The following is a 20,702-nucleotide window of genomic DNA, read 5'->3' on the forward strand; positions in this document are numbered from 1 at the left end:
GGGGGGTGTGTGGGACAGGAGCGGGGTGGGTGGTGGGAGGGGCGTGGGTACATGTCCAGTTTTGTGGATGGCACAATGTTTTTAAAACTTGCGCAGAGAGAAACTTGAACTGCGCTGGATGCTGCGATCGTTTGTGCCACTTACCCTGATAGTGGGAGAATCGCGCCCAAAGAACCAACACACAGTCATCAGAGACTCCAGGCTCTGGCACCCATGACACGGGATTAAACCCATCAGTGAGAAAGATGCAGGTTACATTCAGAAAAGCGTGATTACACTGGGAAAGCCCCTCGGGGTAATCGAGGGGAGGGGGTTTTCGGTCTGCTGGACTAAATTAATTGAAGCTTTTGAGGAAATGACTGAATAGAGACAAAGGGGCTTGTGTGCTCTCCTCATGGACTTCCAGATGGTGTTTGACACAGTGCCGCCTAAGAAACTGATGAAAATGGAGGTGTACGAATGTAGCTGCACAGATAGAGGGAGAGGCCAGAAAGTGAAGGGTAGAGCTGGCCGGGCTGGCACAATATGGGTGGTGAGCGGCACTCCCCAGTGATCTGCACTGGCACCCCCTCAGTTTGCATTTACATTGCTTACTTAGAAGCAGGCAGGGCTTTGAAAATTAGCTAGAGACATGATAAATCCTGCATGGACAGGGCATTGGAGTGGGCAGGTAGGGGGCAGATACAGTTCGATGCATATTTTGTGTGGAGGTGACGGAGGGGGTTGAAGAAAGATCGGAAACACATTGCATGAATGGTTAGATTCTTAACTGAGTGGAAGATAAGTGAGATGCAGCAGCGTAGACACGTGAATCTTTAAAGGCAGGAGTGTAACTGTTTCAAAACCTTAAAATGTTTAAAGATACGGGGCATTGAGTGTAAAAGCAAGGGAATGTGCAAGGCTTGGATTTCAGTCAGCTATCAAAGTTTTCGGCAACCTATTATGTAAGAAAAGGAGGAACTTTCATTTCAATTCCACTGTGGCATCCAAAGGGTGTCCCAGCCAATTAATTGCTTTGGAAGTCCAGGCACTGGTATTAGGTAGGCAAATGTGCCAGGCAATTGGAGCACAGCTAAAATGCACAAATGACCCGGAGATCAATGGTGGTGCTGTTGATTGAGGAAGGAACAGTGTTGCACCCCCGTTGACTCTAATAATGCCCAGGGATTCACCTCAACAGGGCAGCACCCTGCTTCTCTGTTCATGCGAGGCTCAGAAAGGGAATCTTGCACTGACACTTGCAATCCTGGGTGAGGTTTGAACCCAAGGCTTTCTGAACCCTTGTGTTTCAGTGCCACTCCCGAGCAGGGTGCACATACCCACCGAGGAGGAACTGTGATAAGCCTGACGCGTGGTTAGATTTCAGCTGATCGGCGATATACACACAGTTACTGTCAAAGGCAGGAAGCTGCACTGAAATGTCTGTTTCTTGGTAACATCTAACTGTTTATATATCTGTCTTAGGCTCCCCCGATGTCGTCCACGTCGACCTCCCAACGAGGCAGATTGGAACCTCTGCCTATTGATTGGGCAGGACCATCCCTCAGACTCACAATGCCCCCCCCGCCCCAATCACCACCCAGCATACTCTACCCCCTTCCATCCCTGTCTTTGACTAGACTGAGTGGCAGCCTGTGAGCAAATGACTCCTGCTCACCGCCTACCCCACTTCCACCCTGCTCTTTTCTTCCTAGAGCTCTGTCCTTTCCCCACCCCAGGATGAGGTTTCCTTGTTTTTTTAAAATTTATCTTTTCTTGGGATGTGGACGTCACTGGCAAGGCCAGCATTTGTTGCCCATCCCTAATTACCCTTGAACGGAGTGGCTTGCTTGGCCAGTTGCAGAGGGCAGTTAAGAGTCAGCCACATTGCTGTGGGTCTGGAGTCACGTGTAGGCCAGACCAGGTAAGGACGGCAGATTTCCTCCCCTAAAGGGAGATTAGTGAACCAAATGGATTTTTACAGCAATCGATGAACATCATCATGGGCAACATCACTGAGACTAGCTAGCTTTATAATTCTGAGTTATTAATTGAATTTAAATTTCACCAGCTGCGTTGGTGGGATTTGAACCCGTGTCCCCCAGACAATTAGCCTGGGCCTCTGGATTACAAGCCCAGTGACAATATGACTATGCCACGGTCTCCCCCCACATTCCCAGTTCCCAATGTCCCCTGTTGCTGGTTATGTGGCACATCGGATTCCTCTCTCCCCACCGCGCCCCCACCCCTACCAAAAGGATGCCCCCATTGCAGCACGCCCAATACTGACCCCCTCACAACCTCTTCCTCACCTCAGCCAGCTCCCCTCTGTTAGTCCCCAGTCTTTACACCAAGTAGAATATCCATCAGCCAAGCAAGTTCACCGGGTTGGGAAGAGGCAAAGCTCATCAAAGCAATTGAAGTACAAGAATATGGAAATCTTGCTGCAATTGTACAGGGCTCCGGCGAGACCACGGTGTGTAGGAGCACTGTGTACAGTTTTGGTCTCCTTATCCAAGGACGGACACACTTGCCTTAGAAGAGATGCAACGAGAGTTTGTTAAACTGGTTCCTGGGCTGAAAGGGCTGTCCTGTGAGGTGGTATTTGAGCCGAGTATTCTCTGGAGATTAGAAGAATGATAGGGGATCTCATTGAAACGTATGAAACTCTTAAGGGGCTTGACAGGGCAGGTACTGAGAAAATGCCTCCCCCTGGCTGGATACATGGGAACTCAGCCTCAGGATAAGGTGTTGGCCATTTGGGACTGAGCTGCAGGGTGGAGTTTTATGACCCGGTTGTAGCGGGAGCGAGACTGTTAAATGCGGCGGGCCGTTCAAGAGCCCATTGACTTTGCTGGGACTGGAAAATCCAGCTGGCGGGAGGAGGGGAGGGGCGGTAAAATTCCGCCTGAGGAGAGATTTCTTCACGCAAAGGGTTGTGAATCCTTGGAATTCTCTATCCCCCAGAAACTCGTGGGTGTCAGCCGTTGAGCATGTTCGCATCTGACGGACAATTTTGGACTGTGAGAGAATCGAGGGATAGAGAGGCAAAACGGAGTTGAGAGCAAAGATTAGCTGTGGTCGTGTGGAATGGTGGATTAGGTCCGATAGGCCTCCCCTTCCTCCTATTCCTTCCGTTCAGAAAGCAGCCTCGGGCTTAAAGATAAAATCACACAGCTGGGGAGCGGTCAAGTGGATGTCTGGGATTTGGTCCTGGGTTTTGCAAACCCGCCTCCTCTCCCCAGCTCCCACAACACACTCCTAACACCCAGCCCGCCTCGACAGAAGCAGTTCCACGGGGGAGCTGCACATTGAGTGTCCAGTTGGACCAAAGGAGCGTTTCTTGCCACTCTTACCAGGGGCTTGATGCCCCCCCCCCCCCACCCCACACATCCCAAGCCCACCCCTCGCTGGCAGCACCCGCCTCAAGGAGCTGCCCCCTCGGGAGTTTGCTTGCGATATGCCAGCTCGGCCTGCCTGTTAACTTGTGTTTAACCCCGTTTCCGTTCTGCTCCTAACATGCGTCTCTCTGCCATCAGATGGATGCGATTTCTCAAGCACTCGCTGACGCCGAGCCCCAGGCCACAGTTATTCGCCGGGTGATAACAGCCAAAAAAGTAACTCCCTTTCTTTCATGGCTTGTTTTTTTTTCTGTTGCAGTAACTGAGGGGGGAGGGCTGGGTTGGGGGGGGATGGTGGCTGGTTGGATCCTCAGTGCAGGGCAGGGTTGCCTGTTTGACCAGCTGTTGTATTTATATAGATTCGAGAGAGACAGTGTGGACGGCTGTTCATTCCTAGGAGGCCCCCCCATCTCCCAGTGCGCTGACCACAGGGCAGCCCATCTCCACAGCGCACGAGTCTTTTCTTCCTTCTTCACCTCCCCGCTATACCCCTCCTGCAAATGAGCCTTCTCTACGCTTCCTACCCCCACCCCCGCCAAATACCTCAGGGGAAAATCTCCTCCTTCCCCTCTTGAATCACCCTCCCCACACATCCTCACTGTCTCCCCATCTCCCTTGTCCTCCCCATCAAACCCTCCTCACCCCACCTCAATCCTGCCCGATCCCCCCTCAGACTGCCCGACTCTCCCCTCTCTCCTCAGATCTACATGGCACCCCCCCTCAAGATCTCCGCCTCCGCCCCCGCCCCCCCCCCCCTTCCCCCAGATATCTGGCCGTGCCCTTCTAATCTTCATCAGACCTCCTGACCTCCCCCCAAGATCTCCAAACTCCCCCCTTCAGACCTTGGGTCCCCCCCCACTCAGCCTCCTCCCCCTCCCCGATCCCTGCCTGCATCCCCCCCTCGGATCTCGGCACCCCCCCCCCCCCCCCCCCCCCCCCCCCCCCCCCGCAATCACCCGCCATCCCCTCAGATCCCAGCATCCCCTCTTCTTTCCCCTGTCCCTCTGCAACAGCAATTAAGATTGTTTCTTTCTGAATAAAAGTGCATTCCCCCACGTTTAAAAACATTTACGTACTCTATTAGCTTGTTGCTGCTCACAGAGAAGAATAGGTGTTGCCTGATGTTCAGGGTAAATTTTTAGGTCCTTCATGCCAGACAGAGGCTGTCAGGTATCTTGATTGAATATACTCTGATCTCTACCTATAAGTATATGTATGTATATGTATATATGTATATCTGTCTCCATAATGTCCTTAGGTGGGTTGTACACTCTGGTGAAGCAGTTCTTAGGGGAATTAATCCCTATGCAATAAGGTCATGTCTCTAATTGTCAGGTCAGTGAGATTTCCGCTGTTAATCTAACAGCGGCCAGTTTGCAGCTGGTGCCGCAGCAACATTTGCCAGCCCATCAGTCCAAGAGGGCTGACGGGTGTGCCAATGGTGGTCTTTAAAATGATGGAAAGTTTTGACAGAGCAGATTCAGAGAGAATATTTCCTCCTGTGTGGGAAGAGCATAACTAGAAGCCTTTGATATAAGAGAGCCACCGAGAATTCCAATAAGGAATTCAAGAGAAACCTTTTTACCCAAAGAGCGGTGAGAATATGGAACTCGCTATCACAGGGAGTGGTTGAATAGTATAGATGTATTTAAGGGGAATCTAGACAAGTGCATGAGGGAGAAAGGAATGGAGGGTTATGATGATAGGTTTAGATGAGGAAAATCGAGAGAAGATTTTCACAATTCAACTGACATGTTTTATTTCCTTTGAGTAGGCAAATTAGCATGAGGAAAGACTCATTTGTCTGCAGATCTCTCCCTGTTCCTTTTCCAGCCACACTGCTGGTTATAATTAGAATATTTAGAATTTCTGTTCACAGAACAGGTGATGATTAGAAATTTTATGTTTACTCAATTTGAAATGACCTCTTTGGAAAATTGAACAAATATTTTGAGGAGTAACAACATCTCTCTGTCTGTCGGCCTATCACAGTTTCTAAAGTGTATAGACCACAAGACAAAAGCTGCAACAGTTTGTTAGTTCATCATTTTTGTTTTTAATTATCGCCCTGTTTTGTGGACGGAAATCATATCCAGCAGTCTGACTGGAAAAGAAATAGGGAAATGCAGACAAATACTCTTTATTTTTTTCCATGTTAATTCGCCTTTTTAAAAATCAAAAGGCTCAGGTTGGCTGAATTGTGAAAACAATCAAAGTATCCCAGAAGGAAAATGGGGACAAGATAGCAGCAGAGGAATATAGGACTTAGGAATAAGCCGTTCAGCCCTTCAAGCCTGCTTTGCCATTCAATAAGATCATGGCCGACCTGGTTGTGGTCTCAACTCCACTTTTCCGTCTGCACCCCCACCACCACCCCCCACCTCCAATTACACTTGGCTCCTTTGTCTATGAAAAATCTGTGCAACACTGCCTCCCTTGAATAAATTCAATGACATAGCCTCCACTGCTTTCTGGGGAAGAGAATTCCACAGACTAAATTCTCCTCATCTCCATCTTAAGTGTAGAGTTCTTATTCTTAAACTGTCTCTCCTGGTTCTAGTCTCTCCCACAAATAGAAACACCTTCCTGATGTCTACCCTATAAGATCTTATATGTTTTGATAAGATCACCCCTCGTACTTAAATGCAAAACAGGATGAGTTGGCCTTTGTCCTCTCGCTAAGCACCCTGCAAGTGAGGGCGGTAGTATAATTATTTAAGGGTGGAGTGAATGGAAGGTTAAGCCTAAGTAGGCTGATACAGAGTGAAGTGCAATAGAGGATATAGGGTCTGTGAGTATTTCTAAAGGAAGTGGTTGGAATAGCAATGGTGGTAGTTTGGGGGATGGAGGTATGAGGAATGATGGGGGAAAGCCCAGTTGTTGGTTGGGTTTGGGCAGGAAGCTCCGAGAGAGCCACATTCTCCTCACAGCCTCCATTGGAAAATGTGGCCCGTCGCTCTTGTGCAGACCTCACCGCCCCATCCACCAGCTCCCATTTTAAAAGAGGAAGATGAGTGGAAAAGGCTAGATAGAGTCAGAAACAAAAAAGAACATGAACCCTTCACTTAAGTTTCCCTATTTAATTAAAGAAAATACTTTATTGACCGATTTCTATAAAAAGAGATTGGCCAGTTTCTAATCTTTCAAACCTCTGATTTCATCTGATCTCAGTACGTATTTGTTACATTTTAAGATAACGTGGCTTGCTGCTCTTAGCATCACATCCTGATGTCCTGTCAACTTGACATTCAGATCCCAGTTAAACTTGCTACTTTCAAAATTTCATACGTTTTGTGGAGCTCGAGGTGATGTGGGGACAGGGATTCGATGTGTTGTTGACTGCAGGAGGCTGCTGTACTATAGCAGTAGAGCTGCAGAGGGAGCCAGTAGAAGAGTAATATCTTGGATAACAAAGTGTTGAGTGATGGGCACGGCCCAGCGTGGGTGACAGAATGTATCATAATACTTTCCTGCAGCTGCCTAAAAACAACTGAGAAATATCAGCGTGTGCTCCGCATTTCCAGGGGCCACGTCGCACACTAATACTATGCACCGTTTACTTTAGATTGCATCTGCTAGGCTAGCCTACCATGGAATGTGAAGTTCTTGGGACGGAAACAGTTTTACCTTAGGCCAGAGACATTGTAAATTAGAACTGCCATGAGCTGTTAAACATGAATCTTTATTATCTCTTCCTAGCGACTCCCTCTGCTGTTACATGTGTGTATGGTAGCCTCAAGTAGACAAAATGCACAATGTCATTTCCATTACGCTAGAGGAATTTCGTGGCATTTACAGCACAGAAACAAGCCATTCAGCCCAGCAAGTCCATGCTGTCCCTATGCCTCCTCTCACCCCTCCTTAACCCCATCAACATATCCTTCCATTCTCTATTCCTGCATGTACCTATTGAATTTCCCCTGCTTGTGGTAGCAAGTTGCACATTCGGACCACCCTCTGGGTAAAGAAGTTTCTCCTGAATTCTGTATTGGATTTATTAGTGGCCAGCCTATGTTCATGGCCCCTTGTCCCCCACTAGTGGAAGCATCTTCTCTAGATCTCTCTAATCAAACCCTTTCATAATCTTCTTGTACTTAAACAGCACCTTTCATGATCACAGGGAATCTCAAAGTGCTTCACAGCCACTGTTGTAATGTAGGGCCGTAAGACGGACTCAATTGAAGTTTTGAGCTGGGTCCATTTGACCTTTTCCATGCAGAGTGTCAGCCCCATCCTCTTTCTGTTACTGCAGCCGTACATTGCTGAAGCGAGTCCAGTGTCCTGACTTTAAGAGCCCATCTTGGGCATCTATTGTGGTTGTTAATTGCCACCCTGTCCCAGGAGCAAGTTGCTCTCCTGTCCAATATTGGTATCCTTACCCAATGGATTCTGATGGGTGAAAGCCTTGGTACTATGGTTTTCCCAGCTGGTTTCCCCACTGAAATGCCTCCAGTATTTTTTACCGCTCTGCTATTTCCATGTTGAACAAGTTTTTCTTTACCTTCATGGGATGTGGGTGTTGCTGGCAAGGCCAGCATTTGCTACCCATTTGCAACTCCTTAGATACTGAAGCAGTCCATGCCCAAATGCAGCAAGATCTGGACAATATCCAGGCTTGGGCCGACAAGTAACAGGTAGCGTTCCCGCCACTCAAGTGCCAGGCAGTGACCATCTCCAATAAGAGAGAATTTAAACATCGCCCCTTGACATTCAATGGCAATAGCATTGCTGAATCCCCCACTGTCAACACCCTGGGGGTTGCCATTGGCCAGAAACGGAACTGGACCAGCCATATAAATACTGTAGCTACAGGAGCAGATAAGTGGCTACAAATCCTGCAGCGGGTAACTCACCTCTTGACTTCCCAAAGTCTGTCCACCATCTACAATGCACAAGTCAGGAGCATGATGGAATACTCTCCACTTGCCTGGATGAGTGCAGTTCCCAGAACACTCAAGAAGCTTGACACCATCCAGGACATGCAGCCTGCTTGATTGGCACCACATCCATAAACATCCATTCCCTTCACCACTGACGAACAGTAGCATCGGTGTATCCCATCCACAAGCTGCACCGCAGGAGTTCACGAAGCCTCCTTAGACAGCACCTTCCAAACCCACAACCGTTGCCATCCAGAAGGACAAGGGCAGCAGTTGGTGGGATCACCACTACCTGGAAGATGGGAACACCACTACCTGGAAGATGGGAACACGATTACCTGGAAGTTCCCCTCCAAGTCACTCATCACCCTGACTTAGAAATATATCGCCGTTCCTTCACTGTCGCTGGGTCAAAATCCTGGAATTCCCTCCCTAACATCACTGTGGATGTACCTATATCACGTGGGCTGCAGCAACTCAAGAAGGCAGCTCATCCACCATCTTCTCAAGGGCAATTAGGAAATGAGCAACAAATACTGGCAGTTAAAAGAGTCAACCACATTGCTGTGGGTCTGGAATCGCATGTAGGCCAGAACCAGGTAAGGATTTGAAACCATGGCCCCCAGATCATTATCCTGGGCCTCTGGATTACTAATCCAGTGATATTACCACCGTGCCACTATCTCCCCTAAGTGAAAGGAAGATTGATGTGGTCTTTTGGATATTGTGGAAACATGACCACGTATGCTGAGCCTGCGCTAACTATTCAAGTAGACTTCTTAAGGGAGAACTCAACGGATTTTGGATCATTCATTGCAGCCAATACTTCAATCTCATTTACTGCTAAGAGCTAACATATCCTGGTAACTCAGCTTTAGAGTCTGACTGAGTTCCAAGGCCTAATGGGAGCAACAGCCTGCATTTATGTAGCTGCCACTCAGGTGTTTCAAAGAAGTGTTGTCGCATGAAATTTGACCCTGAGTAGAATATGGGCTGTTTGGAGGAGGAGAGAGAGCTAGAGAGATGCTGAGGCTTTAGAGAGGGAATTGGGAGCTTAGGAACAAGGTAGCCATGGGGTAGGTACACCCACTGTGCTGTTGGGGAGGGACTTTCAGGATTTTGACCCAGCGACTGTGAAGGAATGGCAATATATTTCCAAGTCAGGATGGTGAGTGACTTGGAGGAGAACTTCCAGGTGGTGGTGTTCCCATGTATCTGCTGCCCTTGTCCTTCTGGATGGTAGTGGCCGTGGGTTTGGAAGGTGCTATCGAAGGAGCCTTGGTGACTTGCTGCAGTGCATCTTGTAGATGGTACACACTGCTGCTACTGTGCATCGGTGGTGCGGGGAGTGAATGTTTGTGGGTGTGGTGCCAATCAAGCGGGCTGCTTTGTCCTGGATGGTGTCAAGCTTCTTGAATGTTGTAGGAGCTGCACTCATCCAGCGAGTGGGGAGTATTTCATCACACTTGTAGATGGTGGACAGGTTTTGGGGAGTCAGGAGGTGAGTTACTCATCACATGATCCCTAGCCTCTGACCTGCTCTTGTAGCCACAGTATTTATATGGCTAGTCCAGTTCAGTTTCTGGTCAATGGTAAGCTGCAGGATGTTGATAGTGGGGGATTCAGTGATGGTAATGTCATTGAATGTCAAGGGGCGATGGTTGGATTCTCTCTTGTTGGAGATGATCCTTCCCTGACACTTGTGTAGCTTGAATATTACTTGCCACTTGTCAGCCCAAGCCTGGATATTGTCCAGGTCTTGTTGCATGTGGACATGGATTGCTTCAGTATCTGAGGAGTCATGAATGGTGCTGAACATTGTGCAATCATCAGCAAACACTCCCACTTCTGATCTTATGATAGAAGGAGGGTCATTGATGAAACAGCTGAAGATGGTTGGGCCTAGGACACTACCCTGAGGAACTCCTGCAGTGATGTCCTGGAGCTGAGATGACTGATCCAACAACCACAACCATCTTCCTTTGTGCTAGGTATGACTCCAACCAGCGGAGAGTTTTGCCCCTTGATTCCCATTGACTCCAGTTTTGCTAGGGCTCCTTGATGCCACACTCTGTCAAATGCGGCCTTGATGTCAAGGGCAGTCACTCTCATCTTGCCTCGGGAGTTCAGCTCTTTTGTCCATGTTTGAACCAAGGCTGTAATGAGGTAAGGAGCTGAGTGCCCCTCGCAGAACCCAAACTAGGTGTCAGTGAACAGGTTATTGCTAAGCAAGTTCTGCTTGATAGCACTGTTGATGACCCCTTCCAATACTTTACTGATGATGAAGAGTGAAGAAACGGTGATATATTTCCAAGCTAGGACGATGCATGGCTTGGAAGGGAAGGTGGTGGCAGTCCCTGCGTCTGGTGTCCTTGTCCTTCTAGGTGGTAGTGGTCATGGGTTTGGAATGTGCTGTTGAAGGAGCCTTGGTGAGTTCCTGCAATGCATCTTGTAGATGGTACATACTGCTGCTACTGTGCATCAGCAGTGGAGGGAGTGAATGTTTAAGGTGATGGATAGGATGCCAATCGAGCGGGCTGCCTTGTCCTGGATGGTGTTGAGCTTCTTGAGTGTTGCTGGAGCTGCACTTATCCAGGCAAGTGGAGAAGGAAACAGAGTTTGCTTTTCTGGTCAATGACCTTTCATCAGAACTGGAAGATGTTAGAGATGTAACAGGTTATAGGCAAGTACAGAGGCAGAGAAAGTAGGGTGGGGGAAAGGTGAAAAGGTAAGGTCTGACAGGGTGGAACACAGGAGAGATTAAATGACAAAAAAGGGACGATGGTGCAAGGCAAAAGGCAGAGGTGATAGGATAAGCAAAGGAACAAAAGGTGGGTCCTGAGGTGGCGGGAATAACAGAATAACAGAAAGGGAGGCGTGGAAAATAGAAAAACATTGAAAATCTAGCAGCAAGACAGATTCCATGGCCTAGGAATGTGATGGAAATGTGGTGAATTTTCTTCATGTTGCTCTGTAGTCCATCACACCCAGGAAGAGAGGAGCCCAGGCTCTTTCACGTCGAGCAGCTCTTTCTGAATCCAGCATAACTAACATGGGTAAAACAGCAAGCAGAGAGATTTCAGGAATAATTTATTGACTCAGCACTGAGGTGCCCGAGTGCAGTGTCCAGCAAGATGGAAGAAGGGGAAACGTGGAACAACAATGAACCAATGAGTTCACTCGAGGAAGTGGAGAGTGTCCTCGATAGCTGTCAATCTAAATATTAATGTCATGGCTCAGGGAGCTGAGTTCAGACCTCTGTCCAGCCAGGTCGAGTGTGCTACTCCCTCTCCATCCTTATTGGGTTTGGCTGAGAAACCTCAATAAGAACATAATGAGTAGGCCATTCAGCCCCTTGAGCCTGCTCAGTCATTCGATAAGATCATGGCTGATCTGATTGTGGCCTTCCTTCCATTTTCCTGCCTGTCCCCCATAACCCTTGACCCCCCTTGTAGATCAAAAATCTGTCTAACTCAGCCTTGAATGTATTCAGTGACTCAGCCTCCACTGCTCCCTGGGTAAGAGAATTCCAAAGGTTAACAACCCTCAGAGAAGAAATTCTTCCTTATCTCCGTCTTACATGGGCAGCCCCTTATCTCTAAGCTGTGCTCACTAGTTCTAGATTCCCCCAGGAGGGGAAAACATCCTCTCAGCTTCTACCCTATCAATCCTCCTCAGAATCTTGTATGTTTCATTAAAACCATCACTCAATCTTCAAAACTCCAGTGTGTATAGACCCATCCTGCTCTTAAGACAACCCCTTGATCCTAGGATAAAAACAAAAAAACTGCGGATGCTGGAAATCCAAAACAAAAATAGAATTACCTGGAAAAACTCAGCAGGTCTGGCAGCATCGGCGGAGAAGAAAAGAGTTGACGTTTCGAGTCCTCATGACCCTTCTGTCGAAGGGTCATGAGGACTCGAAACGTCAACTCTTTTCTTCTCCGCCGATGCTGCCAGACCTGCTGAGTTTTTCCAGGTAATTCTGTTTTTGCCTTGATCCTAGGACTCAGCCTGGTGAACCTTCTCTGACCTCCCTCCAACGCAAACATGTCCCTTCTTAATTACGGAGACCAAAACTGTACACCGTAGTCCGTGTATTTTCACCAATACCCTGTATGGTTGTAGTAAGGCTTTCCCTAGTTTTATACTCCATCCCCCCTTGCAATAAAGACCAAGGTTCAAAGTTCATTGTGCCAGACATCAGCAGGAATTAGCAGAGGAGATAGATGAGTAGGTCAGATCCATTCTCGCCCTATTAAAATTGGCCCTCCCCCCATATAATTATTCTTACTCTGGATTACTCCTTGCCCTTGCTCATAGCCAACCTAAACCTTGTGACACCATATGATCACTGGCCCCTAAATATTCCCCCGTTGACACTTGATTTCAGTTGTCCCACCTCGTTCCTCAAAACCAGGTCCAGCAATGCTTCCCTCCATGTTGGGCCAGAAGCATACAGGTCTAGCAAATTCTCCTGGACTCTTGCCTCTTGTTGCCGGATATTACGATCCCAATCTACTTTAGACTAATAAAAAGTTCCCCATTCTATAGGTTTGTACCTCGCTGTAATCTCTACACATATTTGTTCCTCTCAATCTTTCCCACTAGATGGTGGCTTACAGAATACACCCAGTATTGGAATGGCACCTCTTTTCTTCTTTAGCTCTCACAAAATACCTTTTGTCCTTGACCCCTCGTGGACATCCTCCCTTTCCAGCACTGTAATATAATCCTTCAGCAATACTGTCACCCCTCCTCCTTTCTATCCTTCCCTGCCTTTCCTGAACACCTTGTATTCAATAATATAGTACCCAGTCCTGCTCTGTTTTTGAACCATGTCTCCACTGTCGCCACACCATCATATTCCTACCTAGCTGCCTGCACCCGCAACTCAACAAACGTACTTGCCATACTCTGTGCATACACGTACATGCTCAGTAACCCTAATTTTTATTTTAGTTCGCACTTGGGATGTGGATGTCGCTGGCTGGGCCGGCATTTATTGCCCATCCCAAATTGCCCTTGAGAAGGTGGTGGTGGTGAGCTTCCTTCTTGAACCGCTGTAGTCCATGTGGTATAGGTACACCCACAGTGCTGTTAGGGTGGGTTGACACAGCAACCGTGAAGGAATGGCGATATATTTCCAAGTCAAGATGGTGAGTGACTTGGAGGGGAACTTGCAGGTGGCGGTGTCCCCATCTATCTGCTGCCCTTGTTCTTCTCTATGGTAATGGTCGTGGGTTTGGAAGGTACTGTCTAAGGAGCCTTGGTGAGTTGCTGCAGTGCATCTTGTAGATGGTACACACTGCTGCCACTGTTTGTCAGTGCTGGAGGGAGTGAATGTGGCTGGGGTGCCAATCAAGTGGGCTGCTTTGTCCTGAACAGTGTCAAGCTTCTTGAGTGTTGTTGGAGCTGCACTCATCCAGGCAAGTGGGGAGTATTCCATCACACTCTTGACTTGTGCCTTGAAGATGGTGGACAGGCTTTGGGGAGTCAGGAGGTGAGTTACTCGTCTCAGGATTCTCAGCCTCTGACCTTCTCCTGTAGCCATGGAACAGAAAGGCAAAGGGGAATGATTGTAGTAAAGAGAGAGTTTTACTGACTATGTATCTACTATTAACACGTGTCCCTCACACTGTCACTTGATAACCCCTCCCCAGCGTCTAGTTTTAATGACCATGTATTTACCAACATTAACTCAGTTCCCTCACACTGAGTAGCTCCTGTTTAGCCACTACTCCAGACAGGAAGTTTCCGCAGGCTTTGCCGTTCTGGAATTTTGCAACCAAACGATCATGGATTTGAAAGTTGACCGATGTTTTTGAAGCTGTGCAGCTGAGTTTCCCAGCCTCGCCCCACCCCATCCCCCCCACCATACCCAATGAATCTTGCCCTGTGGTAATACGTTTTGTTCCCCCTGTGAATGTGCCGAACATATACCAGCTGCTGCCTGGGCGCTGTTGAGGGGGATATGGAATTCTGACAGCGTCACTTCAAAAGCAGGGAGACGGTGCACTGCCCTGGCCAGCAGAGGAAAGGCATCGATAGAGGAGATGAGGAGGAATGGTTGCCAGCCAGCAAGAGAGGCAGGAACCCTGAGCTTCCCAAACAGTGGGTTGCAACTTCCAGTGGGTTGTGGGGGGTCACGGGACGAGATTTCACGGGTCCCGACTGGGAGGCAGCAATGGCAACCGTGTAGCTCAGACTGAGTTTTGATAGCTGCAAGGCCCTTTTAAATTTCTCTACCTGTCCCACTCCCCTCAACCAGCTTATATTTCACCTCATTTCTATTTTTCCTCAGTTCTGATGAAGAGTCATACGGACTCGAAACGTTAACTGTGTCCCTCTCCGCAGATGCTGTCAGACCTGCTGAGTTTTTCCAGCTATTTTTATTTGTATTTTTGTTTCAGATTTCAAGCACCCGCGGTATTTTGCTTTCACCCTTTAAATTTCTGTTGTTTACCCACTTAGCGGGCGTGGCTTAATCGCCTGTCCCGTGAAGCCCCAATGCTGCTGTAACCATGCAGCCTGTAACAGGGTGGGTCTCAGGGCACACCCAAAAAGTTTAACCCCTAATAACCCTCCAGCCTCACCACCCCCTGTCGCTCAACAACTCTCTGCCCCCACAACCCACTAGGCAGAAGGACCAGAGGGAGAGACGAGTTCTTTTGACACAGCGAGTTGTTGTGATTTGGAACACGGTACCTTGGGGTGGGGGGGTGGGGGTGGGGGGCGGGCGGAGCAGATTCAGTCGTTAACTTTCAAAAGGGAATTGGATAAATACTTGAACAGGATGGATTTGCAGAGCTGTGGGACTAATTGGATAGTTTGCACCAAAGAGGCATCACAGGCATTATGGGCCGAATGGCTTCCTCTTGGGCCCTTAAGATTTGATGGTTCCTGTGTTACGGACAGGAGGGGACGGTTAATTTAAACTGTCCTGATGTCTCCTCTCACCACTCATCCGTAAACAGAAATATGTTTTTCATTGGCTTCCCCCTTTATATAAATAGTGGAATGTTTTCCAATCCCTCAGTTTTGGTGTGATCCAAGTTTCCATTAATATCCCCACAGCAAACTCGTGATAGGATGAACTCAAAGGTTTAGTTTATTTGCACACACTTGAAACATGGGAGGAGGGTCTCAACGTTGCCTCCTTTGCATTCATGTAATAAAAGAGGGATACAGAAAAGAAAGGGTTACAGTGCAGAGACCGTAGAGAAAAGGAATACTGTTTCATGTGGGGTCCTTTGTCATAGCAGAGTAGCAGATTCCTGTTGGCCAGCCTGCGTTATGCAATGTAGATGGCCTTTGTATAGCTCTCTTTGAATTAGGTCTGTGCAGCCCACAACGTGTCGTCAGTGTCTCTTCAGACAAAATGATGTGTGAGTTTCCCTGATACTGCCAGGTAGCTTCTTTCGTTCGAGGGTCACAGGAGAGACATGGATTCAGCCATTTTAGGTCTTTGCCCAGTTTCAAATTTTCAGAGATAGCAATGACCATATCTGTATTTATATATATATATTTTATATTAAAAAAAGATACAGCGTGAGGTCTTGGTCCCTCATACCTGCTTCGGCCAACACCTCCAAAAGCAACAACTGGACTGGCCGGTTATTCAACTCGCTGCCTTTCCGGCAAGCCTCTGGGGTTAGCAGGCCGGGGTGCGTTGGTCCTTGGGAATCAGCTAACTCTGAACTCTGGGACCGTGGCTAACGCTGCTGCCTCCAAAGCTGAACATTGTAGCTTCAAGTCCCATAGGCCACGAACCTGAAGGTAGGCCGGACGAATGTTGAAGGGGAATGTTTCCTCATGTTGTCAGGCGATAGCCATGGCTTGGCGGGTAGCATTCCCCCCCCATCTCCCTCCAAGCCAGAATGTTGTGGGCGCGGGTCCGAGTTCCAGACGTGAGCGTGGAATCTGGGCTAGCAACTCCCAGTGCAGCGCCGAGGGAGCCCGGCACAGTCTTTCGGATGAGGCGTTAAACCAAGGCGGTCAATCAGGGCTGATGTTAAAGATCCCATAACCCGAATTTTTAAGAAGACCAGGTTGCGGGGGCGGAGAGGGGTGGTGGGTGTGGGGGGGGGGCGCGGCGCTGTTGTGAGGGTTGGGGGTGAGTGTTCTCCCCAGTTCCTGGCCAATGTTCATCTCTTCAGCCAACATTGCCTAAGAAGGAGGGAAAAAAAACCGGATGATCTGGTCGCAGTTACGTTGCTGTTTGTGGGACCTTGCTGTGCACATATTGGTCCGCCATGCTACAGCGAGTGACTACACTTCCGAGAGAGCACTGAATGGGCTGCAGAGTGCTTCGGGTCGTACCTGAGGTGAAAGGTCACTCAATGCACAAAACGCTGTGTAACCAGGAGTATCTTTCTTCCCCCACCCAACCCATACCCCTCCTCCACTCCCCTGCAGCCCAACGACCCGGTGACAAACATCTGCCAGGCGGCGGACAAGCAGCTCTTCACGCTGGTGGAGTGGGCAAAGCGGATCCCGCATTTCTCCGAGCTCCCACTGGACGATCAGGTCATCCTGCTGAGAGCAGGTGAGGATTTGGGTGGGGTGAGGGTGAGGGGTGGGGGATTGCTTCACACCGAGTGCAACCCGCCAGTGGGGCCGGCTGCCCTGTGCGGGGGTGGGTAAGGGGGTCATAACGCTGCACTAGACTTGGAATTTTCTTTTCCTCTCTTTATTTGTTCACGGGATGTGGGTGTGTCGCTTAGCAAGGCAGGCGTTTGTGGCCCGCCTGTAATTGCCCTTGAACCGAATGGCCTGCTCGGCCATTTTGGAGGGCGGTTAAGAGTCAACCACATCACAGGTTCCGGATTTTTCCGACCCTGCGACAGCGAAGGAATGGCGAGAGAGTTCCCAAGTGGGGGAGCCCGAGGTGAAAAGCCTATGGCCTGTGGCACAGGACGCACCGTCGCGATTGACAAGACCGGGAAGGGCAGCTATACTCAAAGGTAGCGTTTGCCCCAAGGTTGGTTTTAAAAAGATGTGAAGATGGTAGGTTGTTGGGAGGGAATTCTGACCTCTCGGGCGGGATTGAGTCTGGGTCGGAGCAGGTCGTTGGCAAGGCCGGCATCTAATTTTTTTTTTTTTTGCCCGTCCCTAACTGCCCTTGAGCAGGTGATGGTGAGGCACCTGCAACTGAGCGTCTTGCTATTTCAGAGGGTACTTTAGAGTCGGCCACATTACTATGCGTCTGGAGGCCAGACCAGGTAAGGACGGCATATTTCTTTCCCTAAAGGATATGAGTGAACCAGCTGGGTTTTTACAACAACCTGGTAGTTTCATGATCATGGTTAATGACACCAGTGTTTTAGTCCAAATTAAGTCATTGTATTTGGCTCCAAAATGGTGTAGTGGTAATGTCACTGCACTAGTAATCCAGAGGGCCAAGGCTCACAAGGGGACATGGGTTCAAATCCCACCAAGGCAGCTGGTGGAATCTAAATTCAATTAATAAATCTGTAATATAAAGTAATAGTGACCATGAAACTATTATCAATTGTAAAAACCCATCAGGTTCACTAATGTCCCTTTAGGGTAGGAAATCTGCCGTCCTTACCCAGTCTGGCCTACGTGTGACCCCAGACCCACAGCAATGTGGTTGACTCTGAACTGCCCTCTGAAATGGCCGAGCAAGACACTCAGTTCAAGAGCAATTAGGGATGGGCAACAAACGCCGGCCTTGCCGGCGACATCCACGTCCCGTGAAAGAATAAAGAACAAAAAAAATTCCCTCAGCTTCTGTGGTGGGATTTATTAAACTGATGTCTCCAGAGCGCTAGTTCACCCTCTGGATTACTAGTCCACTGACATTATCGTTCCAAATGCACGCGCTTCTTCCACATCTCCACCCCCCCCACCCCCCCCCAACCCCCGCCTTCCCCACCTCCGCTCCCCCCCCGACCTTCCCCATCTCCTCCCCCTCCACCTTCCCCATCTCCTACCCCCCCCCGCCTACCCCATCTCCTCCCACACCTTCCCCATCTCCCCCCCAACCTTCCCCATCTCCCCCCCAACCTTCCCCATCTCCCCCCCAACCTTCCCCATCTCCCCCCCCCACACCTTCCCCATTTCCTCCCCCCCACACCTTCCCCATCTCCCCCCCCAACCTTCCCCATCTCCTCCCACCTTCCCCATCTCCTCCCCCCCCAACCTTCCCCATCTCCTCCCACCTTCCCCATCTCCTCCCCCCCCCAACCTTTCCCATCTCCTCCCACCTTCCCCATCTCCTCCCACCTTCCCCATCTCCTCCCGCCGCAACCTTCCCCATCTCCTCCCCCCCCAACCTTCCCCATCTCCTCCTCCCCCAACCTTCCCCATCTCCTCCCACCTTCCCCATCTCCTCCTCCCCCAACCTTCCCCATCTCCTCCTCCCCCAACCTTCCCCATCTCCTCCCACCTTCCCCATCTCCTCCCCTCCCCAACCTTCCCCATCCCCTCTCCTTCCCCATCTCCTCCCCCCCCCAACCTTCCCCATCTCCTCTCCTTCCCCATCTCCTCCCCCCACAACCTTCCCCATCTCCTTCCCCCCCTCAACCTTCCCCATCTCCTCCCCCCCTCAACCTTCCCCATCTCCTCCCCCCCCCAATCTTCCCCATCTCCTCCCCCCCCCAATCTTCCCCATCTCCTCCCCCCCCCAACCTTCCCCATCTCCTCCCCCCCCCAACCTTCCCCATCTCCTCCCCCCCCCAAACCTTCCCCATCTCCTCCCCCCCCAAACCTTCCCCATCTCCTCCCCCCCCAAACCTTCCCCATCTCCTCCCCCCCAAACCTTCCCCATCTCCTCCCCCCCCCCAAACCTTCCCCATCTCCTCCTCCCCCCCAACCTTCCCCATCTCCTCCCCCCCCAAACCTTCCCCATCTCCTCCCCCCCACAACCTTCCCCATCTCCTCCCCCCCCCAACCTTCCCCCCACCAACCTTCCCCATCTCCTCCCCCCCCAACCTTCCCCATCTCCTCCCCCCCCAACCTTCCCCATCTCCTCCCCCCCAACCTTCCCCATCTCCTCCCCCCCAACCTTCCCCATCTCCTCCCCCACCAACCTTCCCCATCTCCTCCCCTCCCAACCTTCCCCATCTCCTCCCCCCCAACATTCCCCATCTCCTCCCCGCCAAAACCTTCCCCATCTCCTCCCCCCCCAACCTTCCCCATCTCCTCCCCCCCAACCTACCCCATCTCCTCCCCCCCCAACCTTCCCCATCTCCTCCCCCCCAACCTTCCCCATCTCCTCCCCCCCCAACCTTCCCCATCTCCTCCCCCCCTAAACCTTCCCCATCTCCTCCCCCCCGCAACCTTCCCCATCTCCTCCCCACCCCAACCTTCCCCATCTCCTCCCCCCCCAACCTTCCCCATCTCCTCCCCACCCCAACCTTCCCCATCTCCTCCCCACCCCAACCTTCCCCATCTCCTCCCCACCCCAACCTTCCCCATCTCCTCTCCTTCCCCATCTCCTACCCCCCCCAACCTTCCCCACCTCCTTCCCCATCTCCTCCTTCCCCAACTCCTCCCACCTTCCCCTCCCTCCCCCATCTCCTCCCCCCGCCCCCACCCCCCTTCCCCATCTCCTCCTCCTCCCCCCCCCTCCCCCCGGTGTCTGGTGCTTCCTGACGTTGTGCCTCGTCTCTTCCCTTCAGGCTGGAATGAGCTCCTGATCGCCTCGTTCTCGCACCGGTCGATAACGGTGAGGGATGGGATCCTGCTTGCCACCGGACTCCACGTGCACCGCAACAGTGCCCACAGCGCTGGCGTTGGAGCCATCTTCGACAGGTGGGGAAGGGGTAGAGTTGGTGCCCTTGGCTTCACTGACTTTGTTTACTCTTGGGATGTGGGCGTCACTGGCACGGCCAGCATTTGTTGTCCATCCCTTGAACTGAGTGCCTTGGTGGGCCAATTCGCAAGGTGGTTAGGAATCAACCACATTGCTGCGGGTCTGGAGTCACATGTAGGCCAGACCAGGTGAGGATGTTACATCCCCTTCCCTAAAGGGGCTCTCGTGAACCAGATGGGTTTTTACCACAATCGATGATGGTTTGTTCCATGGTCACCATTACTGAAACCAGTTTTATATTCTTCGAATTCAAATTCCACCAGCTGCTGTGGTGGGATTTGAGCCCGTGACCCCAGAACATTAGACTGGGCCTCTGGATTACTAGCACAGTGACATTACCATTAGGCCACAGTTACCCACCAAAAGTGTTGGCTGTGGGGTGGGACTGCAGAAGGTATTTTCAGGCTGCACTGGGTCAGACACTGATCCGTCACCTCCGAGACGCTCGTCACAATGCAGCCTGCGCTGATGTGTTTGTAAGTCGGTGCCTCTTGACTCTCTGGAGCTAGTAGAGACTCAGTTTCTATATTCTAAACACCAAATATAAACGTCCATAATTTGTCTCTGATTGAGCAATCTCACTGGGAGGCCTCAGCCTGA

At 50.4% G+C, this 20,702-nt stretch overlaps 1 protein-coding gene across 2 annotated transcripts in view; it reads left to right on the top strand.

The window, feature by feature from the left end:
* LOC121291565 (retinoic acid receptor RXR-beta-A-like) overlaps positions 1–20,702 on the top strand; it is a 93,974-nt gene that overhangs the window by 37,566 nt on the left and 35,706 nt on the right. Inside the window, exons 6-8 of one of the 2 annotated variants that reach the window (XM_041212931.1) lie at positions 3,519–3,596; positions 16,679–16,808; positions 19,909–20,041. In XM_041212931.1, coding sequence (XP_041068865.1) covers positions 3,519–3,596; positions 16,679–16,808; positions 19,909–20,041 — 341 coding nt within the window. The remainder of the gene's footprint in view (positions 1–3,518; positions 3,597–16,678; positions 16,809–19,908; positions 20,042–20,702) is intronic. The other variant, XM_041212932.1, reaches the window with a different exon arrangement.

This window comes from Carcharodon carcharias, chromosome 19, assembly GCF_017639515.1.
Source record: "Carcharodon carcharias isolate sCarCar2 chromosome 19, sCarCar2.pri, whole genome shotgun sequence".
Lineage (NCBI taxonomy): Eukaryota > Metazoa > Chordata > Chondrichthyes > Lamniformes > Lamnidae > Carcharodon > Carcharodon carcharias.